The sequence below is a fragment of the Agelaius phoeniceus genome, chromosome 10 (genome assembly GCF_051311805.1).
Source record: "Agelaius phoeniceus isolate bAgePho1 chromosome 10, bAgePho1.hap1, whole genome shotgun sequence".
Taxonomy (NCBI): domain Eukaryota; kingdom Metazoa; phylum Chordata; class Aves; order Passeriformes; family Icteridae; genus Agelaius; species Agelaius phoeniceus.
Genome location: NC_135274.1, coordinates 18,700,780 through 18,723,550, shown reverse-complemented (window position 1 = coordinate 18,723,550; position 22,771 = coordinate 18,700,780). Strand labels below are relative to the sequence as shown.

The 22,771-nt window shown below is 64.2% G+C and overlaps 2 protein-coding genes and 1 pseudogene across 2 annotated transcripts; 1 reads left to right on the top strand and 2 right to left on the bottom strand.

The window, feature by feature from the left end:
• Positions 1-1,614: 1,614 nt before the first annotated feature.
• CLCN2 (chloride voltage-gated channel 2) lies at positions 1,615-14,116 on the top strand. The gene is given in 27 exon segments (XM_077184079.1): positions 1,615-1,661; positions 1,663-1,706; positions 1,709-1,777; positions 1,780-1,833; positions 1,836-2,164; positions 6,489-6,633; positions 7,080-7,211; positions 7,341-7,469; positions 7,986-8,119; positions 8,204-8,281; positions 8,389-8,467; positions 9,058-9,183; positions 9,251-9,335; positions 9,444-9,545; positions 9,629-9,713; positions 9,791-9,946; positions 10,350-10,419; positions 10,604-10,714; positions 10,950-11,163; positions 11,261-11,394; positions 11,507-11,658; positions 11,740-11,845; positions 11,910-11,983; positions 12,814-12,852; positions 13,076-13,180; positions 13,252-13,338; positions 13,418-14,116. Coding segments are annotated over 27 exon segments (3,087 nt in total). The 5' UTR covers positions 1,615-1,629; the 3' UTR covers positions 13,634-14,116.
• LOC129124648 (heat shock protein beta-7-like) lies at positions 13,740-16,034 on the bottom strand (annotated as a pseudogene).
• A 279-nt stretch (positions 16,035-16,313) lies between these two features.
• FAM131A (family with sequence similarity 131 member A) lies at positions 16,314-22,288 on the bottom strand. Its single transcript, XM_054639555.2, is given in 7 exon segments — positions 16,314-18,303; positions 18,657-18,785; positions 19,021-19,203; positions 19,467-19,560; positions 20,337-20,461; positions 22,036-22,079; positions 22,081-22,288. Coding segments are annotated over 7 exon segments (1,077 nt in total). The 5' UTR covers positions 22,137-22,288; the 3' UTR covers positions 16,314-17,857.
• Between the last annotated feature and the right edge of the window lie 483 nt (positions 22,289-22,771).

The window sequence follows — 22,771 nt, the reverse complement described above, 5'->3', positions numbered from 1 at the left end:
AATGCCAGGATGAGGACCCCCCCATAGGCTGCAGGTTGGCACTGGAGAAGACCAGAGCAGTGTACAGTGCCCACAGCTGGAGCCACGATGCCAACCTCTGCCCACGGTGGAGGCTGCCAACACAGTGCTTGGCGATGGTGCCTGCTAGCACAGGGACAGCCAGGACTGCTCCTCACACCTCCATGGTGGCAAAAAAAGCCCAGCCTGGGGCCCCAATCCAGCTGCTACCCATGGAGGCCCTTGTCCTGCAGCACCCATAACCAGCTGCGTGCCCAGGGCTGGGCACAGACACCCATGGCTGTGCAGGGCAGACCCCTGTGCGTGCTCTGGGGCAGCACAACCCCGGTGACCCCAGTACAACTGCACTGGATTAAGGCCTCATGGTGCCCATGGGAGACCCAATGCTGCCACCTGCCCTTTGATCCCTAATGTGGAGGTCTGAGGGATCTCTGGGGCCATTTGTACTGTGCTGGTACACACTGGGATGACTGGGACAGTCAGAGCTATACTGGAACAGTGCCAGAGCTGTAGGGAAAGTAACACTGGGCTCTACTGGGGTAGCAGTAAGGGATGGTGGCACAACCACAACTCTGTAGTGGGACAGTGTCAACCTATACTGGGGCTGCACCCAGGGTGACCCTAGGCTAGACTGGAGTAGCGGTAGAGCAATAGAAGGATGGCACTGGGGCACACTGGGCTGGGACAGAGCCCTGCATGCTAAGCTGGGTGTCCTGCCCTGCATGCACCCACAGCCACGCAGGCACCTGTGCCAGCAGGGTGGCATCACCTGTGGTGGCCTTGCAGTATGCTGGTGGCCCACAGCCAGGCACACTGGTGGCACTGGGCAGAGATGTGTCCTGGCACAGGGCTTCCCCTCCGGATGAACATCCCTGCTGCCACGGGGCAGTGCCAGGAGCTGACGAGCAAGAGGGAGCTCCGTGCCTGGGGATACAATGAGCGGGCAACCCATTTTGTCACCTCCCTGCCTCAAACTGGTTCACGTCGGGCAATGAACCCTCCCAGACTGGCACAGGAGATATCCCAGCCCCCAGCCCAGCCATCGTCACCCACCCTTGAGGGAGATGACGTCAAACCAGAGGGTGGCACCTGGGCAGTGAGAACCAGCCCGTTCCCGATCCCGCAGCATCAGCCCAGCAGTGCCACAGCTCTGGCTTTCCCTGCACCCAGTTCCTGCCACAAAAGTGCCATCCTGTGCCCTGGGGAGGAGGGTGAGCATCGCCCTGCCAGCTGCCTTGGTGCCCTGTCCCTGAGCCCGTGGTGGCGGTGAGGCAGAGGTCCCGGCAGCCAGCCTGCCATGCCGGAGCGCCTTCCCCAGGGATTGCTGGTGCCAAGGTCTACCCGTGTGCCTCTCTGGAGAGGACTGAGCCCCTGCTGCCCAGCGACTTCAGCAAGGAAGAGTGGAGCCCACCTCTCTCGCTGGGGGCTGACTGTCCCGGGACACTGAGCAGCATCACGGTAAGGATGAGCTCCCTGACAGCTTTGTGTGGTGAAGTCCCCACAGTGCCAATGTGCCCTGCCCTCCTTGGGCATTGACAGCTGTCCCCGTGCCCTTCATGACAAGACAGACCTCAGGCACTCTGCCCCCACCAATCTGTCCCCCAGCTGGGCATGGCCATGAGCCTGGGGGTGACCGTCTGCAGGGTCGTCCCACATCCGACCAGGGGGAACCCACAGGAAAGCAGCGCCAGCCCCACGCCGGCCCCTTGTACCTGTGGGAAAGGGAGCACGGTGTCCCGGGAGAGCCGGCCCGTGGTCACCCACGGCAGCTTTTACCGCCACCTGCACCCACTGGCTGCCCGCGGGTGCCATCCTGGCAAAGGCCACCGTGGATGGGGTCCCGCCACAGGACAGAGCTTCCGGCCGGACTCCTCCTGACCCGGCCGGGCACCGGGTGCCCAGCGCCGCCGGTCCCGGTAACGGGCGCCGCCGGTGCCGGGCGCTGCCGGCGGAGGCGGAGCGCGGCCGATCCCTCCCCCGGGCAGTGCCCCGGGCCCGCCCCGCGCGGTCCGGGAGGAGCCGCGGCCGCCGCGGGCACCGGCAGCGGCACCGGCACCGGGACGGCGCGGAGCGGAGCGGCGGCAGCGGCGGCACCATGGCCTCCGAGAGCGAGGCGCAGCGGGCGCTGCAGTATGAGCAGACCCTGGTGAGTACCGGGGGCACCGGGCGGGCGCCGAGCACCTGTGTGGCACAGGACGCGACGGGGCGCGATGGAACGCCCGGCGGTTTGGGGGGTCTGGGGGTGCTGCCCTGCTCAGGGCGGCAGAACTCCGCGGTGCCCTGTTTGGGATGCTGCCTCCCGTTTGGGATGTCACCCGCAGCCCCCTCCGGCTGTGGAGGAGCCTGGCTGAGCCCCCAACCCCAGGGCAGGACTTCTGCACACACCTCACCACCCCTGGCAACACCCCTCTTCCCCGGGAGGGGATGCCCACCCTGCGGGGCCCCCGAGGCGCCAGCCGGGCACGCTTCTCTTCCCCGCACTGCCTGTCCCGGCCCTCTGCCCCCAAGATACGCTATCTCCCCTGCCTGCAACCTTAGCCCCATGTTTACAACTCCTCTGTCTCAGAGGCCTCCCCACTGGCACCAGGGTGTCCCGTTGTCCTGGGGTGTCTTCCTTGCCCGCTGTTTTCCCAGCCACCCCACTGCCCACGGCCCTCAGACACCACGGGCAAAGGTTCTTTTCCCTGGCCCCAGCTTGGGACGGTGCCCAAGGCGGACGGTACTTTGCCCTGGCAAAGGCATTCGGACAGGCAGGGCCAGGGAGCTGTGCAGGGAAGAAGGGACTGCGTGGCCACAGAGTTGTGCCCACGGCTGCCCAGGAGAGCCTGGGCCAACTGCTGTGTGCGGGGCGGGCTCTGCTGAGCCTTACCCACCCAGCATGGGCACACAGGGCAGCATCAGGGCACTGCTGCTCTGTGTACCCTCGGCACTGCCTTTCCCAGCACCCAAACCCTTCTTCTGGCCGTGCCCCTCAGTGCTCACCCCAAGCTGCCCCTGTCAGGTGGCTGGAGGACAGCAGCCGGCCGTGGGAGCCCCGACTGTGCCGTCATCTCCACGACCTTGCTGACCCCGCTGTCCTTCCCGGCAGGGCTGAGTCAGGGAGCAGTCAGGGGCAGGAACAGGGGTGAGTGCTGGCCGTGCCTCTCCCTGCTGCCACCCCCCCTGGGCGCCCTGGTCACGGTGGGTGAGCAGAGAGGCCGTGCCAGCCGGGCACCGTGGGGTGGAGGAGCCTGCGGGCAGCGCGAGGGGAGAGGCACGCTGGGCTGGCACCGTCAGACTTTGCCCTCCTTTTCTTTGGGCAGGGTAGCACCCGTGCCCTGAGTGCTCCGTGGTGCCCATCCCTGTGGCCTCTGGGCTCAGTGAGGCCCGTGGAAGGCGCCTGGGGCCCGTGGGTGAGGCTGGGTGTGGGCTCCTGTCCCGTAGCCTCACACCTGCGTTTTGGGAGCTGCCTGGGCACGTGCTAGGCAGGAGAAGTGCCCAGCCCTCCCCAGTGCATCTGAAGCACCACCAGCTCCTGCCAGCACCTGCCAGGAAGATCAGGATCCAGCTGGAGCCTGGCATGGGCTGCTCTGCGCTGGACAGCCTGGGGACAGTTCTTGTTGCTTGTGCCCACAGCCAAGTCATCACAGCCAGGCTGCAGGTTGTGCCCAACTATGTCCAAAGACTTTTATCCCTACCCCATGCCCTTTCTGTCAAGATTTCACCAGTCCTGGGATGCCATGGGTCTTGGGGCCCCAGATCTAAAGGTCTCCCTGGAGTCCCCATGCTCGACAGGTGTTTGTGGGAAGCCCTGGCATGCCAAGGGTGCTGGGGTGCACATCAGCCCCAGTGTCCCCCACATGCCAGGCTGTTGTGGCAGGGAGTAATGGGCCCCGTGGGGGGATTAAGCTTGACAAACTGCCCTTGTTCATTGCAGAGCCGCTCAGGGTGATTAGAGCCCAGCTAAGACGGGCAGCGTGACACACACCCCCTGGCCTCTGCCTGCCCGCTGCCAGCCCAGAGGACCCCCCAACCCCTTAGCTTTAAAAGCTCCCCTAGGGGGAATTTAGGGGAGAAGGATGGCTGGCCTGACCCCTGCCAGGCCAGCTCAGTGCTGTGGGACAGGCTGGCACGGGGACACAGCAGCACCAGATGCCAGTGCCCGCCCCAGGCGCAGCATTGCCCAGGCACAGCAGGCACCATGGGCTGGCAGAGCCCAAGGGGCTGTGGCACAGCCAGTGCCTGCAGTGCAGCAGCTCAGGACCAACACAGTGGCCTTGGCCCATGCCCGTGTCCCCGAGTGCCCCCCGGCAGCCCCCCCTGTGCCCGCTCCCTGCCCGCCCGGCACTGTGATTGTTCAGCTGCTTCACGGCAGAGGCCGGAGTCCTGGGGCTGTTTGTGTTTCAAAAGGCCTTTGTGGAAAAATAACCCAAGCGGAGGAGGAGGAGGAGGAGGAGGAAGGAGAGAGCCCACCACTGGCTTTCACAGCCATGCCAGGGCTGTGGGCACAGTAACTGTGGCTGCTCAGCACTGGGCACCCATGGGAGTCCCATGTCCTGCCTGTGGGGCTGTGGCATGGGGCAGAGGGGTGGCATGGGATGGCACAGGGTGGCAGGTGGCAGCAGGGTGTCATGGTCCCTTTGCTTGTATCCCTGTTGTTACGAGTGGGGTGGGCTCCAAAGGGAGGCAGAGGGGGAGCAAATCCCACCACCCTCAACCACGCTGGAGCACTTGGGACTGGGCATCCAACGTGTGCCCCAGCTCCTGGGGGGATGGTGTGGCAGCCCCTGGCACAGCCCCAGGAGGTAGAAACAGAGCTGGTTCGGGGAGCACTCAGCCTGGGGGTGCTTCCGTCTTGGTTTGAGCTGGCCATGGGTCAGCAGTGGGGCCAGGCAGGCAAGTGCTTGGCAGGGTGACAGCACTCCTGGGGTGCCGGCCCATTTCATCTTCCAGAGCAAACAAGCTTTTTCCGAAGGGAGCCTTTGAATTCAAGACCCCGTGCGGGGCCGGGGTCCTCCTCTGGCAGCCGATGCTGGATTTGGCCCCTCAAGGTGGTCGTGCCTTTCCTCCCAGCTCTCTTCCACAGGGCAAGGAGCCTCTGAGCCCATGCTGAGCAGGAGTTTGGGGGAAAATCCATGCCAGGAGAGGGTCAGCAATGGAACTTAGTTCACCCTCCTCTCTGTGCCTACATCCCCACCCTCCCTCCCGCTGCTGGGCACAACCTGGGTATTAGACAGCAGAGAATCCACCCGGCGCCGCTCTGACTGCTGTCTGCTCTCTGCCCAAGGGACCTGGGCAGGAGCGCTGCCCCGTCTGCAGTGCACCTTCACACCATCCCCACGGGGAGCTGCCGTGTGCCAGGGGGCTGTGAACAGGACCGGGCATGCAGGGTGGGCACTGCCTCCATCAGCCGGGGCTGGCTGCCCACGTGCCGAGCGCGGTGCCCACCCGTGGCGCTGGCACGGGCCGTGCCGGGAGCAGGGCGGCTGCGCCCCGGCTGGGCAGCCACGCGCTGCGCTGGCACGGCACGGCGGGTGGGCACGCCATCGGCATGGGGCTCACGTTGTCCCGACGTGGGAGCCTGGCAGGGCCCCCGCGGTCCTGAAGCCTCCCTTTGTGCCGGGCCAACCTCTGGCGCTTGGCATTCAGGTCGTGCGGGGGGAGTGAGGCGGAAACCAAGCAACCGAGTCCTTGGCAGTGCCCGCCAGCGCGGGACAAATGCCCCCGGCTCAGCGGGGAACATGGGCACAAAGAGCTCCTGGCCAGCATGAGGGGCACTGCCAGGGCCACCCCCTGCCAGGGCCAGGCCACGTGCCACAGCCAGGCAGGAGGGACCCGAGGAAAGGGGGGTGATCCCTATGTGATCCCCCTCTTCACAGCCCAGGGTCTGCCCTGGGCTTGATGTTGTGCTCCCTCTCTCCTGGAACTGGGGGTACCTCCTATCCCTCACTGTCCTCTCAGCAGGTCTCCCTGCTGCCAGCTGAGAACAGCCAGCTCATGTCACATATGACCTGCCAAGGCTGCATTTGGAGGGGGTATCCCAGCCTTGCTCTTAGCAATGTCAGAGGGTGGTGCCTGCAGAGCTCCAGCACAGCCCCAATACCAGCCCTCAGAGAGTCTCCCAGCCAAGCTGGCCACGCTCCCATCACCGGAGGCCCTTCCACACCCTCCACCCCAGTGCAGTGCCTGGGGCACCTGGGCAGGGCCAGAGACTGGTACCAACGTTTCAGCTGCCTGCTTGGGGCATGCAGGCAAAACAATCACCATTGATCCACACTCACCTTATCTGCCTGGCTCCTTCCCACGCCCTGGAGGGCAGTCGGGCACTCCCACAGGTGCCTCCACCCCTTTGCCTTGGGATGCAATGGCTGTTCCCTCACCTGGCAGGCCATGCCAGTATGCCCACTGCTGCCCTGACTCAGTTTCCCCACTTGGCTGCTGGGTTTGGGGCACCAGCCGCCCTGACACTGCTGTCTGTCCTTCTCCCCCAGATGTACGGGCGTTACACTCAGGACTTGGGCACCTTTGCCAAGGACGAGGCAGCCCGGCTGCGGCTGCAGGAGGGGGACACGCCCCAGCCCCGCCGCCCCTCCGAGCTGCTGGAGTACACCCAGGGCCGCTGTGGCCCCTGTCGGGGTAAGGGTCACTGGGACACGGACACGGGTGGGCACAGCCCCACCCACGGCAGCACAGTCAGACACGGCTCCCACCCCACCTCGGTGCCGCGGGTAGAGTTTCTGTGGCTGTCATGGGACACCGGCGCCGAGGACAATGCCACCTGCCCGCCGGGCAGCAGGGACACAATGGCCCGAAATAGCCGGGCACGCTGCGGGGATGGGGGCCCCCAGCCCCTGTACCTGGGGCTGTGCCAGGGAGGCCGTGCTAGTGGGAGGTGCATGCCCAGTGTGTGACTGTGCAGTCAGCTGGCTGTGACAGCTGGACACAGCAGTGCTCCTGCACCAAACAGTGCCAGCTGTGCTGGGTCAGTGCTGCTGGGTCAGTGCTGCTGCCAGTCTGCTTCTGCCACCTCAGTGTACCCATCCCTGGGGCGTCCAGCCTTGAACCCGCCCTTGTGTCCACAGTCTGTGCCTTGCAGTGCCAGCGGTTCCTCATCTCCAAGGTGGGTGAGGACTGGGTCTTCCTCATACTGCTGGGACTGGTCATGGCACTGGTCAGCTGGGCCATGGATTTCGCCATCGCCACATGCCTCCAAGGTAGGCGGGTACCAGTGGGTTCCTGGGGCCATGGCAGGGAGTGGCCATGCCATAGGGCCATGCCGTCTGCCATGGGGCCATGCCGTGTGCCTTGCCACCCACCACCCATCTGACTGGCTGTCCCCACAGCTCAGAAGTGGATGTACGGGGGCCTGGACACCAACGTGCTGCTGCAGTACATGGCCTGGGTCACCTACCCCACTGTGCTCATCACCTTCTCAGCTGGCTTCACACAGATCCTTGCCCCGCAGGCCGTGGGTAGGGCATCAAGGGGCTGCCTGCACCCTAAACAGGGTGTCCGTTCCCTGGGGCTGTGCCTGGGTGTGTCCCTGGAGGTCCTGGGAGTCTTTCTAGGGATATGGGCTGGTCTTCAGAGGGTCTCCTAGGGACTATGGTTTGGATGCCATCCTGAGCTATGGGGTTGGGGATCTTCTAAGGCCTATGAGAGAGAGGTCTTCAGAGAATCTCCTGTGAGTTAAGGGGTGGATTTCCTCCTGGGCTATGAGGCTTGCAGGCTTGGGGTTCCTAGGCCTAAGACCTGATTTTCAGAGGATCTCCTGGGGGCTATGAAATTGGGGTCCCTCTGGGGCTGTGGGTTGAGCTGTGCCTACATAACCATGGGGGTGACCCTGCCAATTGTACTGTGGGAAGAGGAGTCTCTGGGACCTCCCTGTGGCAGTGGAGTGTGGCAAAGCATCAAGGGTTAGCCCCCAGAACCGTGGGACAGCGTCCCCCCTTCATGGCTATGGGTCAAGGCTGTCCCCACACCACCAGGCTCAGGGATCCCCGAGATGAAGACCATCCTGCGGGGCGTCGTGCTCAAGGAGTACCTCACCCTCAAGACCTTTGTGGCCAAGGTGATCGGACTGACGTGTGCCCTGGGCAGCGGCATGCCCCTGGGCAAGGAGGTGAGGGCAGTGCCAGGGCAGGGGAGCAGGGGACCAGGGAGTGAGGCTGAGGGCAATGTCTTCAGTCTCCCTTTGTCCTTTCAGGGTCCCTTTGTCCACATTGCCAGCATGTGTGCAGCCTTGCTCAGCCGCTTCCTCTCCCTCTTTGGGGGCTTCTACGAGGTGAGCAAGGCAGACTGGCCCCAGAAGGATCAACCTGTGCCTACCAGTAGGTTTGGCAGTGCCTAGGGTTGGGGGGCAGTGCCCACTCACTCCTGTCTCCCTCACAGAATGAGGCAAGAAACATTGAAATGCTGGCAGCTGCCTGTGCTGTCGGTGTTGGCTGCTGCTTCGCCGCCCCCATTGGAGGTAGGGTCACCCCGGGCCGCCCCACAGCCCCCACACCTCCCGCCCAGGCAGCAGGGTCCACCTGGAGAGGCAAGCAGGACCCCCGGGACAGCTGGCATGGGAGAGGGCAGTGCTGCTCAGCAGAGAGGAGGAAGGGAGGAGCGGGCAGCACCCTCCCAGATGTGTAACGTCTGCTCTTGTCCTCTCCCCTGCTGCCCTGTGCTCCAGGGAGCTCCCCGCTCCAGCCCTGCTGAGCCCTGCCCGTAGGTTGGTGACGTGTCTGACTCTTTCCTTGCCCTTTGCCTGCTGCCCTGTCTGTCTGTCCATCTGTGTGCACCCCACTCCCTCCCAGTGCCACCCCTCATGTCGCTGCCCACATCCCTGTGCTGCCCTGTTGCTCGTGCTGTGCCCACTGTGCTGTGCCCTCTGTGCCCAGCAGGGACTGGCCTGTGCTTTGCCAGGGAATCCCTTGAACCGCCCCACAGTGTGTCTGTGGGGCAGCCAGACCCCCGTGGGCTGTGCACGAGTGTGGACTCCGGGTGGGAAGCATGCCAGGCACCAGGGCCTGCCTGGGTTTCTCCACCTCCCTTGTGCACTTCCCCCCATGCCAGGCGTCCTCTTCAGCATCGAGGTCACCTCCACCTTCTTTGCCGTCCGCAACTACTGGCGCGGCTTCTTCGCTGCCACCTTCAGCGCCTTCATCTTCCGTGTCCTCGCTGTCTGGAACAAGGATGAAGGTACCTCAGGCGGGGTGAGGGCACAGGGGTCCCCTGCCCAGCCCTACTGAGCCCCACCATCCCCCAGAGACAATCACGGCACTGTTCAAAACCCGCTTCCGCCTCGACTTCCCCTTCGACCTGCAGGAGCTGCCTGCCTTTGCTGTCATCGGGTGAGTGCGGCTGTCCCAGCACCCACCCCATGGCCCCAGGGGAGGCAGTGGTGGCGCTGGTGGTGCTGGTGGTGGCAGCAGGACACCTCTTCCCTTGGCTCTGCCCAGGATCGCCAGCGGCTTCGGGGGCGCACTCTTTGTCTACCTCAACCGCAAGATCGTGCAGTTCATGCGCCGCCAGAAGGCCATCAACCGCTTCCTCATGAAGAAGTAGGTGCCCAGCAGTCCCCAGCAGCAGGGTGGTGGAGCTGGGGCTGCACAAAATCACCCCCTGCCCTGTTCCACCCTGCCAGGCGCCTGCTCTTTCCCGCCCTGGTGACGCTGATCATCTCCACGCTGACCTTCCCGCCCGGCTTTGGACAGTTCATGGCTGGCCAGGTACCTGCCGTGGGGTGGCACACCAGTCCCCACCCCAGGGCCACCACAAGCCCCAGCTGACCCCTGCCCATCACCAGCTCACCCAGAAGGACACCCTGGTGACACTCTTTGACAACCAGACGTGGGCCAAGCAGGGGATCAATGATGAGTTTGAGTACTTGGGCATCCTGGAGGCCTGGCTCCATCCCCGCTCCAATGTCTTCGTCACGCTTGTTGTCTTCATCCTCATGAAGGTAGGTGCCTACTTCCCCTGTCATCCCCAAGGTACGACCAGGAGGTTATGGAGAGGATTTTTTGGATGCCATCAGGGAGGTGCCAGATTGTTACCAGAAAAGAGGCACCAGAAGGCACTGGGTGGCTGCTCCAAGAGTCCACCAAGGTGTTTGCTGGGTGGTGCTGGCATGCCATCAAAGAGATCTTGGCTGGGAGCCACCATCATGCCACCAGGGAGGTGCTGGCCAGATGCCACCAAGTGCCACCAGGGAGGAGCTGGCAGGGTGCCCCTGGGAGGAGCCCATGCCCCGTTGCAGGGTGTGGTGTCCACGTGCTGCTCCACAGCACCCAGCTGAGGGTCACAGCAGGGGCAGGAGGCAGGGCTGGGTCAGGGAGGGCAACTAATGGGTGTCTGCTCCACAGTTCTGGATGTCAGCCTTGGCCACTACCATCCCAGTGCCCTGTGGAGCCTTCATGCCCGTCTTCGTCATTGGTGAGACCCTGCCCCCTGTGTGGGCACAGTGGGAGGAGGGAGCCACCTCTCAGCCCATACTGGGCACCTGTGGGCGCCTCCAGATGTCCCCTTCCCTGGCAGCATCAGGCAGAGGAGAGGGCATGAGGCTGGGCCGGGTACTGGGAGAGCCCTGAGCCCATTCCCAGCCCCTCTCTGCCTGCAGGGGCAGCCTTTGGGCGCCTGGTGGGGGAGAGCATGGCAGCCTGGTTCCCTGACGGCATCCACACGGACAGCAACATCTACCGCATCGTGCCGGGGGGCTACGCCGTGGTGGGTAAGCTCTGAGCTGGAATGGGGACACCATGGTGGGCATCATTTGGAGATGCTGCCCCACAGCTGAGGTGGTGATCCCTGGAACTGGGAGTGATGCCACCACTGGGAATGTCCCCACATGGTCCCAAGGGCTCCTCATATGTGGTGGATGCCCTGGAGGGGGGAACCCAGGGCAGGGACCAAGCCTGGTGGGCAATACCTGACAGCCCTCCCCCATCTCCTGGCGGTGGCCGCAGGAGCGGCCGCACTGTCGGGCGCTGTCACCCACACGGTGTCCACGGCCGTCATCGTCTTCGAGCTGACGGGGCAGATCTCGCACATCCTGCCGGTCATGATTGCTGTCATCCTGGCCAATGCCGTCGCCCAGAGCCTCCAGCCCTCCCTCTACGACAGCATCATCCGCATCAAGAAGCTTCCCTACCTCCCTGAGCTGGGCTGGGGCCACCACGAGTGAGATTGTGTCCCCTGTCCCAACCCCAGACCCCTCACCGAGGCACAAGGGGAGCTGGTGGCATTACTCTGAGGCCGCTGTTCTTGTCCTGTGCAGGAAATACAACGTGCGGGTGGAGGACATCATGGTGCGGGACATCCACTACGTCACCCTCAACTGCAAGTACCGGGACCTGCAGCAGGTCCTGCACAGCACCAAGATGAAGAACCTGCCACTGGTGGAGTCAGCTGGTGAGACACAGGCAGGGGCTCTGCCAGCATCCACGGCAGCCGTGGAGTGCGCCATGGGTGGGTGGCAGAGGGAACATCAGGATCCAGCATGGTGCCTTGCTGTGTCTGGCAGAGTCCATGATCCTGCTGGGCTCCATTGAGCGGGCGCAGGTGGGGGCCCTGCTCAACACCCAGCTCAGCCCCCAGCGCCGGCTGCTGGCGCTGCGGCAGAAGGTGCTGCCCGAGGACGGGCACCGGCTCTCCGATTCCAGCATCCGCTTCCAGGTGAGGGCTGCAACTGTCCTGGGGGATGCCTGGTCAGGGTGCCCCCCCACCACCATCACCCTACCACCCCATCCCCCACAGATCAGCACAGAGACCTCCTCGGGCACCCCTGCCCGCGCCGCACTCCGCAAGCCCCTGAAGCCGGCACTGAAGCGGCTGCCCAGCAGCCCAGCCGACAGCCCCCCAGGTGAGTCTGCATGTGGCCCCTGGCCCCTGTGTCCCTGCCACTGACACCCCCTCTCCTTCCGCAGCTGGCAGCACTGACCACACTGGCATCGCCCTCAAGAGCCTCTTCTGTGCCAACGCTGCCACAGAGCCCACCGAGGTGAGAGCCTGTCCCTGCCCAGCCCTTCCCATCCCTGAATGGCCTTGCCTGGCTCTGCCCAGCCCTTCCCATCCCTGAATGGCCTTGCCTGGCCCTCCCGAGCCCTGCCCATTCCTGAATGGCCTTGCCTGGCCCTCCCGAGCCCTGCCCATTCCTGTTCAACCCTTCCTGTCCCTTCCCATACCTTTCCATCATTTTCTATCCCATCCCATCCCATCCCATCCCATCCCATCCCATCCCATCCCCTAACTGCTGTCTCTCCCACGGGCCAGGCCCAGGGCACAGCCTATCACAAGGCCAAACGCGTCCGCATTTCCATTGTGGTAAGCTGCAGCCAATCGCAGCCTGGGCACAGCTCCTCCCAGCCAATCAGAGCCTGGCAGGAGTTCTCTGAACCAATCAGGGACCTGGCAAGATTCTGCTTGGCCAGTCATGTTGGGCCAATGTCTGTGCAGTCAATCTTGGACAGTTACGATTCCATTCAACCAATCCTGGTGTGCATTTTCCCCATTCCAAACCCTCCCAGGAATCGGGATGTGGAGCCTTCCAGCCATCACAACCGCGAGATCTGCCCCACTTTGCTCAGCCAATCATGGCACACCTTGCATTCTCTCCACCAATCACAAGCTTGGCTTGTCCAACTGTGGCCAATCAGGGTGTGACCGATGTCCTGTCAACCAATCACGTTCCCTGACCTGCCCACGTGCTGCCTGTACCCTGCCTGTACCCTCGCTGTGCCCTGCCTGCATGTGCTGCCTCCACCCGCGCTGTTCCCCGCAGCTCCCTGCCCGCAGTGGCCTCAGGGCTGTGCCAACACACCTCTCTTGCAGGAGGAGATGATTCTGGGTGACAAGATGACCCCAACAGAGGTGAGGAGTTGGGCAGAGACAGGCAGGACCCTCCTGCTCAGAGGGATCCCAAAGGGGTGCCAGAGCATGAGGTGGGTGTGGGGAGGGGTGTATAACCCAGATTTCTTCATAGGACCAGGTGTAAGGAGGATGGGAGGTTTAAGGTGTAAGGAGAAAGGGAGGGCCCTTGCTGGCACTTGTGGGGAGGCTGTACCCCTTAGCCTGCCCAATGGCACCTCCCCAGATCCTGGAGTGGGAAGAACAGCAGCTGGACCAGCTGGTGGACTTCAGCAGTGCCAAGATCGACCCCGCACCCTTCCAGCTGGTGGAGCACACCTCGCTGCACAAGGTGCACCCTCACCCCATCCCAGATCCCCACCCACAACCCCCAGACCCTCAACTCATCCCGTCTTCCTGCAGACCCACACCATCTTCTCTCTGCTGGGCCTGGACCACGCATTTGTCACCAGCATTGGGCGGCTGGTGGGCATGGTGTCCCTCAAGGAGGTGAGCAGGGGACAGTGAGGCTGGGGGGGCACAGAGCAGCACCTGGAGCTGTTTGCCCATGGGTTTGGGGTCCCCGCAGCTGCGCAAGGCCATCGAGGGCTCCCTGACGGGCAAGGGGGTGAAGGTGCGCCCGCCGCTCGCCAGCTTCCGCGACAGCACCGCCAGCACCAGCGAGGCTGACACCACGGCCCTGCACCAGCTCTGGGACCGCCACCAGCACCACCACATGCCCCGCGAGGCTGGCCCTGGCGGCGACGAGGATGACGACACCCCCAAGGGTCAGAGAGACCCTTGAGATCCATCCCTTGTGTCCCCAGAAGCCACAAGGGCCCCCCAGCAGGTGCTGGGGTGTGCCCACCCTGAGCCCTCTGACACCAGGCTCAGCACAGCAGCGGGCACTCTCAATCCAGTGCCTCTGCTCCCTCCCTGGGCTGGGGACCAGCCAAATGACCCCCAGCCAGCCCCTGCTCCCCAGGGACCTGCCAGCTCTTGGGGCTTCCCACTTTGCTACCTCTGTACCCCCCCAGCCCCTGGTGCCCCCCAGAATGGCCACTGCCCTCACATCCTCCATGAGCACCACAATGTCCCTTCTCAGGGTGGCACGGGGCAGAGAGGGGCATCAGGTTGGGGTGTCCACGGGGACGTGGGTGGGCACTGCCCCCTGTGCTCAGCACCTCATGGCTGGGAACAGGGGGTCCTGCTGCCTCTCTGCCGTGCACCTCTCCCCATGTAAATACAGAGATTTTTATATTAATTTAATAAAAGGACTTTATAAACAGAGCTGAAGCACTATGGGGCTGGAGGTGGGGAGGGCCACAGCCAGTGGGCACTGGCTGAGTTTCACCATGGTGCTGGGGTTGGCAGGCTCTGGGCAAGGAGCATTTTGTCCCGGCTCACAGCATGGCCTCGCTGCGGTGCAGCCCCTGCGGGCGCTGCCCAGGGCCGGGGCTGGCACGGCGCCGCACGGTGATGACCAGAGTGCCCGACTCGGTGAGGGCACAGCTCACCGACAGCGGGTCCGTGTCCTCGGGCAGCTGGCACTTGTGGGTGAAGGTGTCACAGACGGTGCCATCCTCAGCCACCTGCGGGGAGGCAGCAGTGGTGCAGTGGAATGCAGTGTGGCATGGTGGGGTCCACAGCTCATTCCCAGTTACCCCAGTGCTTCTAATGGGCGGTCCCAGACACCCTGAGTCTAACAGAGAGTCCAACAGGAAAGATCCCAGTGACTCCAGGGCAATTCCCAGTTACCCCATTGCCAGCAGGAAGCAGGCCTCTGCTGCCCAAGTCTGGGCTAGTGGGGTAAATTCCAGCTACTCCAGTGCCAGCAGGGACTGTTCCCACTTGCCACCTCCAGCAGAGAAGGCAATGGAGCAGGAGTTCCGGGTTGTCCCACTCTCAGTGAGGACAGTTCCCAGTTACACCAGTACAGGACAGGTGCAGTAGAGCAGGAGTTGCCTGTTGTCCCATCACCAGGCACAGCTCCCATTTACCCCAGTCCTACCAAGGGCTATTCCCAGTTACCACCCATCCCCACCACCCACAGAAGAGGTGTCCTGGGACAGGACCCCCATTGTGCCAAGGCCAGAGGGGGTGCTGTCCCCTCAGGTGCCTCACCTTTTCTGCCTGGATGGTGACATAGCAGTTGGAGGTGGTCACCACAATGTCAGGGGGCTCAAACTGGCTGACGTCGGCCACCACTTGGTAGGTGTCACCCTGGGCACGCACCCAGGTGCCCAGGCTGCAGGGGTACATGGCACCTGGGGACTCTGTGGGCATTGGAGGGCTGCTGGGCATGGGGCCACAGTACCCAGGGGCTGGGCACTGGGGCGTGTGGGAGAGTGACACTGGGGGAGGGAGGGCTGGGGGTAGCAGGTGGCAGCAGGAATCTGGGGATATTGAAGGTGCTGGGGAATTGCAGGGGGACCTGGGGGTCCCAGGGGTAAAGGGGTACTGGGGGCCTGGAGGGGTAGTGGGTGGTCTGGAGGCACCTGAGGGCACTGGGAGATTCCAGGGGCACTGGACAGCAGGGGAATAGCACAGGAGGTGAATACACAAAGGTCTGGGGGGAGTGGGCTGGGGGGGAGAAGGACACTATAGTTACTGGGCATGTACAAGAAAGTGGGGGCCTAGCTGGTGACATCAAAGGGTGTGGGGCACAGGGAAGCTGAGGACATACTGTGATGGTCTGGGTTGGGGAGGAAAAACTATGGGGGGTTTCAGGGATGAAAGAAGAATCAAAAGGGTCTGGGAGGGGGAGGAGGCAGCATGGTGGTCCTGGGGACAGCAGGGACCCTGGGGTTATTGGGGACTTACAGGGGGAGCACAAAAGCACCTGGGGAGTAAGAGCTGGAGGACAGTCCAGAGAGCCATGAGGCACTGGGGGGGGCAATCAGGGTGCCCCTCTGAGCCCCCCCAACCTTGGAGGTGCTGGGGGGAGGGTCCCACACTGTCCCCAGGGACAGATCAGCTGGATAACCCTTGGGGGGACGATCCCCAAGGCAGCAGGGCTCCCCCAGGGTAGCAGGGCCGCTCCTCCATCCCCACCCTCCGCGCCCGGTACCTGGGTACCCAAACGCCTCCTGTGCCCCAAAGGCTCCATGCCGCCGGTCACCCTCGAAGCGGGGCTCGCCGTGCCCCTGCCCGTAGGCGCTGAGGAGCTCGGCGCGGTACGTGGAGGCCGAGCTGAGCGATGCCATGGCGCCTGCTGCCCGCGCCCCCCGCGCCCTGCCCGGGGAGGGTCCAGCCACCCGCCCGCCACCACCGCCTGATGCCCATAATTAGGCACCCTGTCCGTAGGAATGCGAGATAAGGGACGAGGCCTCCGTCACCCTGTGGGGCCGCGGAGGGGGCTGCATCCCTGCCACCGCTGGCCTGCCACCCCCCGGTCCCTGGGGCTGCATCCCTGCCACCGCTGGCCTGCCACCCCCCGGTCCCCGGGGAGGAGGTGCCCCCCACCTGCAAGAAGAGGCGCCCGGTGCAGCGCTCGCACAAGTGACTTTATTCAAGACCTGGCAGGATGGAGGAGGGGGTGCCGCGGTGTGGGCACCCCACGGATACCCCACAGGTACCGCCACAGCGGGTGGGGGCCTCGGGCAGCTGCCACAGACATGCACACGCGTGCACATGCCCACGCGCTGCCAGGTGTGCACATGCACACACACACAGAGCAAAGCCCCCCAGCCATCCACAGGCACCCCCAGCCCCACGAGGAGCACCCCCAGCCCCCAGGGGTGAGCGGTAGCTGATGGTGTCGGGCCTGCTGGCCCCTGCAGCCCCTCGGTGATGCAGGGCAGGGGGCCAGCCCCACAGCGGGCACCCCATGGCAGGGAGGGAGAACAGGAGCTGTGCCTGGCAGGGGTTGGTGGGGTGCTGGGGGATGCAGGGGGGGCAGAGGTGCAGTGGGTGCTGGGGGCATCCCGGGGTGTGGGGACAAGGAACAGTGACTGGGCTGGGTGAGGAGCAGCATGCAGGGGGAGAGTGGCCCCACGAGAACACGTGCCATGCGGGAAGGGGTGCGCAAGCGTTGGCAAAAACTGGCATTCCTCCCCCAAACGATGTGCCTGGAACCCCTCACGTGGGCTTGGGGGGTCCTCGAGTGGGGGTGCCACCCCCAGCCAGGACCGGGGGGGGGCTGGTCGCCCTTCATGTAGGCACTTGGTTCCCTGCTAGGGGTGAGTGACTTGTCGACCGGGACATCAGCCCCACGTCCTACCCCCTCTCTCCACCCTGCATTGCCCCACAGCAGATCTGGGGACGCCTGGCTGGGCTGACCCCCTGCTGCAGGGCTGGATTGGGACTGCTCTTCTGGTGGCCCAAAGCCCCCAGCCTGGGGGCCTGCACCCACCTGGCCCTGCAGTCTTCCCGTGTCAGCCCCATGCAGTTACAAAAGTATAGAAAGTCCCAGCACCGCAGCACATCCACAGCCCCCCAGCACCCCTGGCACCCCCACAGCGCCCCTCCAGCAGCTCCATGCTCCAAGGCAGCAGTTCACAGTTTTAAACTCGGTCCAAGAGAAGTTGGCCAGGGAGAGAGGAGAAAAGCCCTTCCCACAGCAAAACCCCCACCACCACCCTGGCTTGGGGTGGTAGAGGCACCACAGGATGATTGGAGATTTTCAGCCATGCCATTGTGGGGGAGGGAACTGTGCCCAAAAGGGGAGCCCAGGGTGGTTTGGGGGAGAACATGCGAACAACCAGCCCCACTTATTTAGTCTTGTCAGTTTTTGGGGGCACATCTGGGCATCAGGGCAGAGGACAGACCCCTCCAAGCCCTTCCCTGCGCCCCTTCCCTGCTCTCATGCAAAAATCCAGGAGGGCAACGATGTGGCCAAGCAGGGCCGGGGCACAGTGGGGGGCACACTGGCTGGGGGGGCTGCAGCGGCCCCCGGACCCCTCCTGCACCCGGATAGCAAGGGGGAGCAGCGGCAGGGCCCGTCCCTCACCCAGCGTGGGGTCTGGCCAGAGGGCTTCAGCAGGGGACCTGGACCCCCACCAGGAGAGGCAGGGCACTCCAGGAGGCATCAGGGCTCTTCGGCCTCCTCCTCCTCCTCCAGCGATGCCACCCCGGAGGAGGCGACGTCAGAGATTTTCCGGCGGAGCGGGAAGTCCTTGCTCAGCACCACCTCGTCCTCCGTGGGCGAGAGACAGGCTTCGGCGTAGGACACGGAGTAGAGGGAGTCCTGGCACCGGAGCCGTGCCAGGCCCCGCAAGGCACTTTGGCTGGCTGGGGGCGGCAGCTTGGGCAGCAGCAGGTCCTCTCCCCCCAGGGAGCCCAGCAGTTTGGCAGTGAGTTCGGAGGGGGACACCATCTCCAGGCTGCAGAGGCTGGAGCAGAGAGTCTCGGGGGAGAGGGTGTGCGAGGAGTCGCTCTCGGGCTCGCAGGAGCCGTGCCGCACGCCCAGCTGGCACAGGTGGCCCTGCAGCAGGTCTCGCAGCAGCGCGCTGGCGGGCATCGTGCCTGTCAGCTCTGTGGGAAAGCAGCATGTCTGGGTCAGTCCACAGCTGAGGGCGCCAGGGATGGCAGCTGCCCCCCGCCCTGTGCACCACAGGCTGGGAGAAGTCCCATGCTTGCTTTGCCCACAAATTGTTGCATGCGTGGCACTGGTAACCATCAAACGAAAAGCAAAACACTCTCTGGCAGCACAGAGGTGTTGCATTTAAGGGCTTCCCCATCCCTGGCTCAGGCACTGCTTGCCAGGGTGCAAGGCAGGGGCACTGCCCTCTATGGGAGTGACCAGGCTGGGGAATGTGCCACACAGTGGCATTCCATTCCTTTGTCCTCAGCAGTAGGACAACTTGCCCACTCCCCACAGCACTTACCCGTGGGCTGGGAGCTCTCTGTGGAGGGCATGAAGTCCTCGTCGTAGGACTCATCATTGGAGTCGTCCCCATCCACTGAGGACCAGGCTCGCAGCTTGGCCTCAGCAATGGCAAACTGCTCCGCCACACCTGGCATGGGACAGGCACGGGTCAAACACACACAGGGAGGTGCTCCTGAAACCCCACTGCCCTGGCACCACTATGCCCACAGTGCCGTGGCAGGGGTGGATGGATGGATGGATGGATGGATGGATGGATGGATGGATGGATGGATGGATGGGTGGATCGGTGGATGGGGACAGCCCACCCCACCGCCCTGGGCCGCAGTGGGGAGCAGCCCAGCCGCCGTGCTCGTGGTTCCTACCGGCAGCGAACCGCGCCTCCTGCTCGCCCTCGCTCAGGTGGCAGTAGGAGCTGAAGGCGCTCTCCAGGGCGGAAGGTGACTCCACTGGCTTACACCAGCCCTTCCACTCGATGAGGTGGGCAACACGGCCCTGTGCCATGGCCGTTGGCTTTGTCACGTGCTCCTTCACCACCTGCGAGATGCCTGTGGGATGTGCCCCAACATCAGCAATACCCTGGAGCACCCCAAGTCCCCACCACAGAGCCCATAACCCTGGGACCCAGCACTCCCTACCTCCAGTCCATGGGACCTGGCACCCCCATGTCCTCCTCTTGAGTGCCACCAGTAATCCCCCTGGTTTCCCTCAAAATTCCAGACAGGTGGTACCCAGGGCCCCCCCAAGAGGCCCAGACTCCTCAGCTCAGGAGAGCCCCCTTTCCCAGCTGAGCCCCTGGGCAAGCAGTTACCGTGCAGCGAGGAGCGAGCCAGGGCAGCGATCTCCTGGATGGTCAGCGCGCGCCGTGACTTGGGCAGCATCTCGACAGTGTCCTCAACATTGACCTGCCAGAGCGGGCAGCGTGTCACAGCCCTGGCACCATTTCCCTCCTGGGAGCCCCACACTGCAGGAGAGGGCTTGGCCCTGCTTGGTGCCCAGCCCGGGGGCCCTGGGGTGTTTGTGCACACACACATTACAGGCATGCGTGTGTGCAGAGGGGTGGTCACAGCAGGGCACACTCCCACAATGTCAGCACGCTGGCACTGTGTACACACCTGCACGTGCCCACTCAGATAACCACATGTGCCCACACAGACTGGCAGCCACTCAAACACAAACTGACCACAAACACACACCCGCACACTCACACCTGAACTCCACTGTACACACACACGCACCTGCACGCTTGTGTGATCTCACACGTGTCTGTGCCCTGTGCTGGATGGTGTCACACACACGTCTGTGCCCGCCCCAGCTTGTGCACACACACGTGCATGTGCAAGACCACCACGGCCTGGCTCCCCAGCACCCACTCCCTGGCAGCACACACCGTGCCAGGACATCCTGTTGTATGTGCCCATTGCCATCCCGGCCATGCCAGGCCCTGAGCCCATGGCCACGGGGGAAGCGATGTGGGATTTGGAGGCGCGCAACAAATTGCATTGCCATGGCAACGAGGCACCGTGGACTGATTTCTCCCAGGATACAGCCCGGCTCATGGCTGACGTCAGAGCAGCCCCGAGCCACCGCGAGCTGGCAGGGCCATGGCCAGGACGGGTGCCCCACCATGGGGCACGGGCACACGGCCACCTCAGCCGGGCACGGCTGGGCTCGGGGGTACCTGGAGGAAGTCCTGGCTGTCGAAGGAGGCCTGGCGCACCAGGCGGGGCAGCGGGCGGGCAATGCTCAGGGGTGACAGTGCCTTCACCTCCTTCCACTCCACACACAGCGTTGTGTCCACGGCCACTGCAGGAAGAGCCGAGGCCAACCTCAGCACCTCCATTTCCCCAGCAGCCCTCTCAGTCCCCCACCCACTGACCCTGTGGTGGCAGCTTCTTGTCCAGTCTGAGACCAGACACAACTCGTTGCTGCAGCACTGGTGACTCACGCCCGGGCAACTCTTCCGCCTGTGTCAGCGGTAACGCGCGTCCCCAGCCTGGCACTGGGGACCAGGCACCTGTCCCAGCTTGGCAGCTGCTCTGGGAGGGATGGGGGCAGCTGGACCAGGCTGGACTGGGCCAGGTGCTGGGTGTGTGAAGGGAGGCAGCCCTGGGCCAAACTTGCAGGGGGCTGCTGCTCCTCCACTATCTCCAAAATCTCCCTCTCCAATTCCCTGCTGGGTCAGGAGGGGAAGGAGCAAGAAGGGTCAATAAAAGCACCTGCACCCATCTTTTGCCACAACAGCTTGACCTCCCGGCACTGGCATCTCAAACGGATGGGTGCCTATACCCTCAGGCACTGACTCCCAAGAACTAGGGGCTCCTGTCAATGCAGTTGCCATGTAAGGCCAGTCCCAAAGGGGCCAAGATGGGTATCTCTCAAGAGCCTCATTTCTCCTGCACTAAGATGGGCCTGGCTGACATAAACCAGCTATGAAGTGGGATACAGGGGAGCTAAAAGTGCTGCCTCCCACCCATATCTGAGGGTACACCCTGGCTTCCTTGGGAAATTGCAGAGAGGATCGCCCCCACTCCCAGCTGTGGGCAGGGGCACCCTGTGGTGACATCCTAGCAACAACACCCCCAGGGCCCCTCCGGCATGTCTGCAACACTCTGAACGCTGTCCTAGCCCCCATGAACCCAGCCTCCAGAGCTCCCTCTGATCACAGCCCCCATCCCTCCTGCAGCACCCCCAGGACATCTGCAGCACCCCCGCTGCACCCCACACACTGCAGCAAACCTCAGCCTCCAACATCCCCCTGGACGACTCTGTCTCTCTCTCAGCCACCCCATAACCTCTTAGGACTCTAACCAGCACCCCAGTCCCACACCCCTTTCCCAGTCCCCTTGCACCCCCACCCCAACCCCCAGCTCCCCCAGAGCTGCAGTGCAACCGCTCCAATCGCCCCAGCCTGTACACATCCACACCCCTCCAGATCTCCCTGCACTCCCTGGGCCACCCAGCTGCCCCAGAGCAGCACTCCCAGCTCCCAAAACCCCATCCATCCATAGCCCCCATCACTCTTTATGTACCAAAGTCCTCCAGAGCCCTCAAGCTCTCCGCATACACAACACACTTAGATACCCCAATTCTCTCTCACCTCCATAATTCCCTGTACCCTACATCCCTCACAGCCTGCCAGTCCCCATACACCACCGCTCCATCCCCTGGATCCCCCTCAGCTCCCTGCTCTCCCCCTTGCCATATCCCCCAGCCTCGGTAGCCCCCCACCCCCCTATGGTATCACCCCCGGCCCCTCGCCGTGCCCAGCAGCCCCCGCACAGCCCCCTCCGCACCCCCGAGTCTCCCTAACACCCTCCGTGCCCTGGGACCCCCCATTCCCTCAGGTCCGCGCTCCCGTCGCGGTGCCGCTCACCCACCGATGGGGGTTTTGGAGCCGATGCAGCCCATGCTCCCGGGGGGGCCCCGGTGCGGGCACTACCGCCGGCTCCGCGCCGCCCACATCGCCCCCCGGCCGCATGGGCGGCCCCGGACAGCGCCCGCGCCCCGCCGGAGCCGCTGCCGAGCCGGGCCGGGCCGCGGAACCGGAGCCCCGAGCGGTACCGGAGCCCCGAGCGGTGCCTGCGCCGGGCCGGGAGCTGCACGTCCAGAGACGTCACTGCTGGGGGAGGAAGAGGAGGGAGAGGGGGAGGCGGGAAGAAGAGGAGGAGGAAAAGGAGGAGAATGTGCGGGAGGAAGGCTGAGAAAGAGAAGGCGGAGGGGGATAAGGGATGAGGGAGAGGGAGGAAGGGGAGAGCGGGGAAGAGGGAGGCCGGGAGGAAGGGGAGATGAGGAGAGAGGTGAAGGGGGGATGAAGGCAGCCGGGGAGGATGAAGGAAGAGGGGGGCTGAAGGAAGAGGAAGAGGGGGATGGAGGAAGAGGAGGGGGCGCGGAGAGGAGGAGGATGGACGGAGGAAGAGGAGGGGGCTGAGGAGGAGGGGAAGAAGGCCGGCCACCGCGGAGAGCGCCGTGCCAGCACCGCGGACAGCGCCGCCCCTCCCGGCCCCGGCCCCCGTACACCCCCGGGGGGACAAGGGCTGGGACCCTGCAGAAACAGGGCACCCCTCAGCCCGACCTGCCTGCCCCTACCCTGCCCCGAGGGCCTGGTGGAGCACA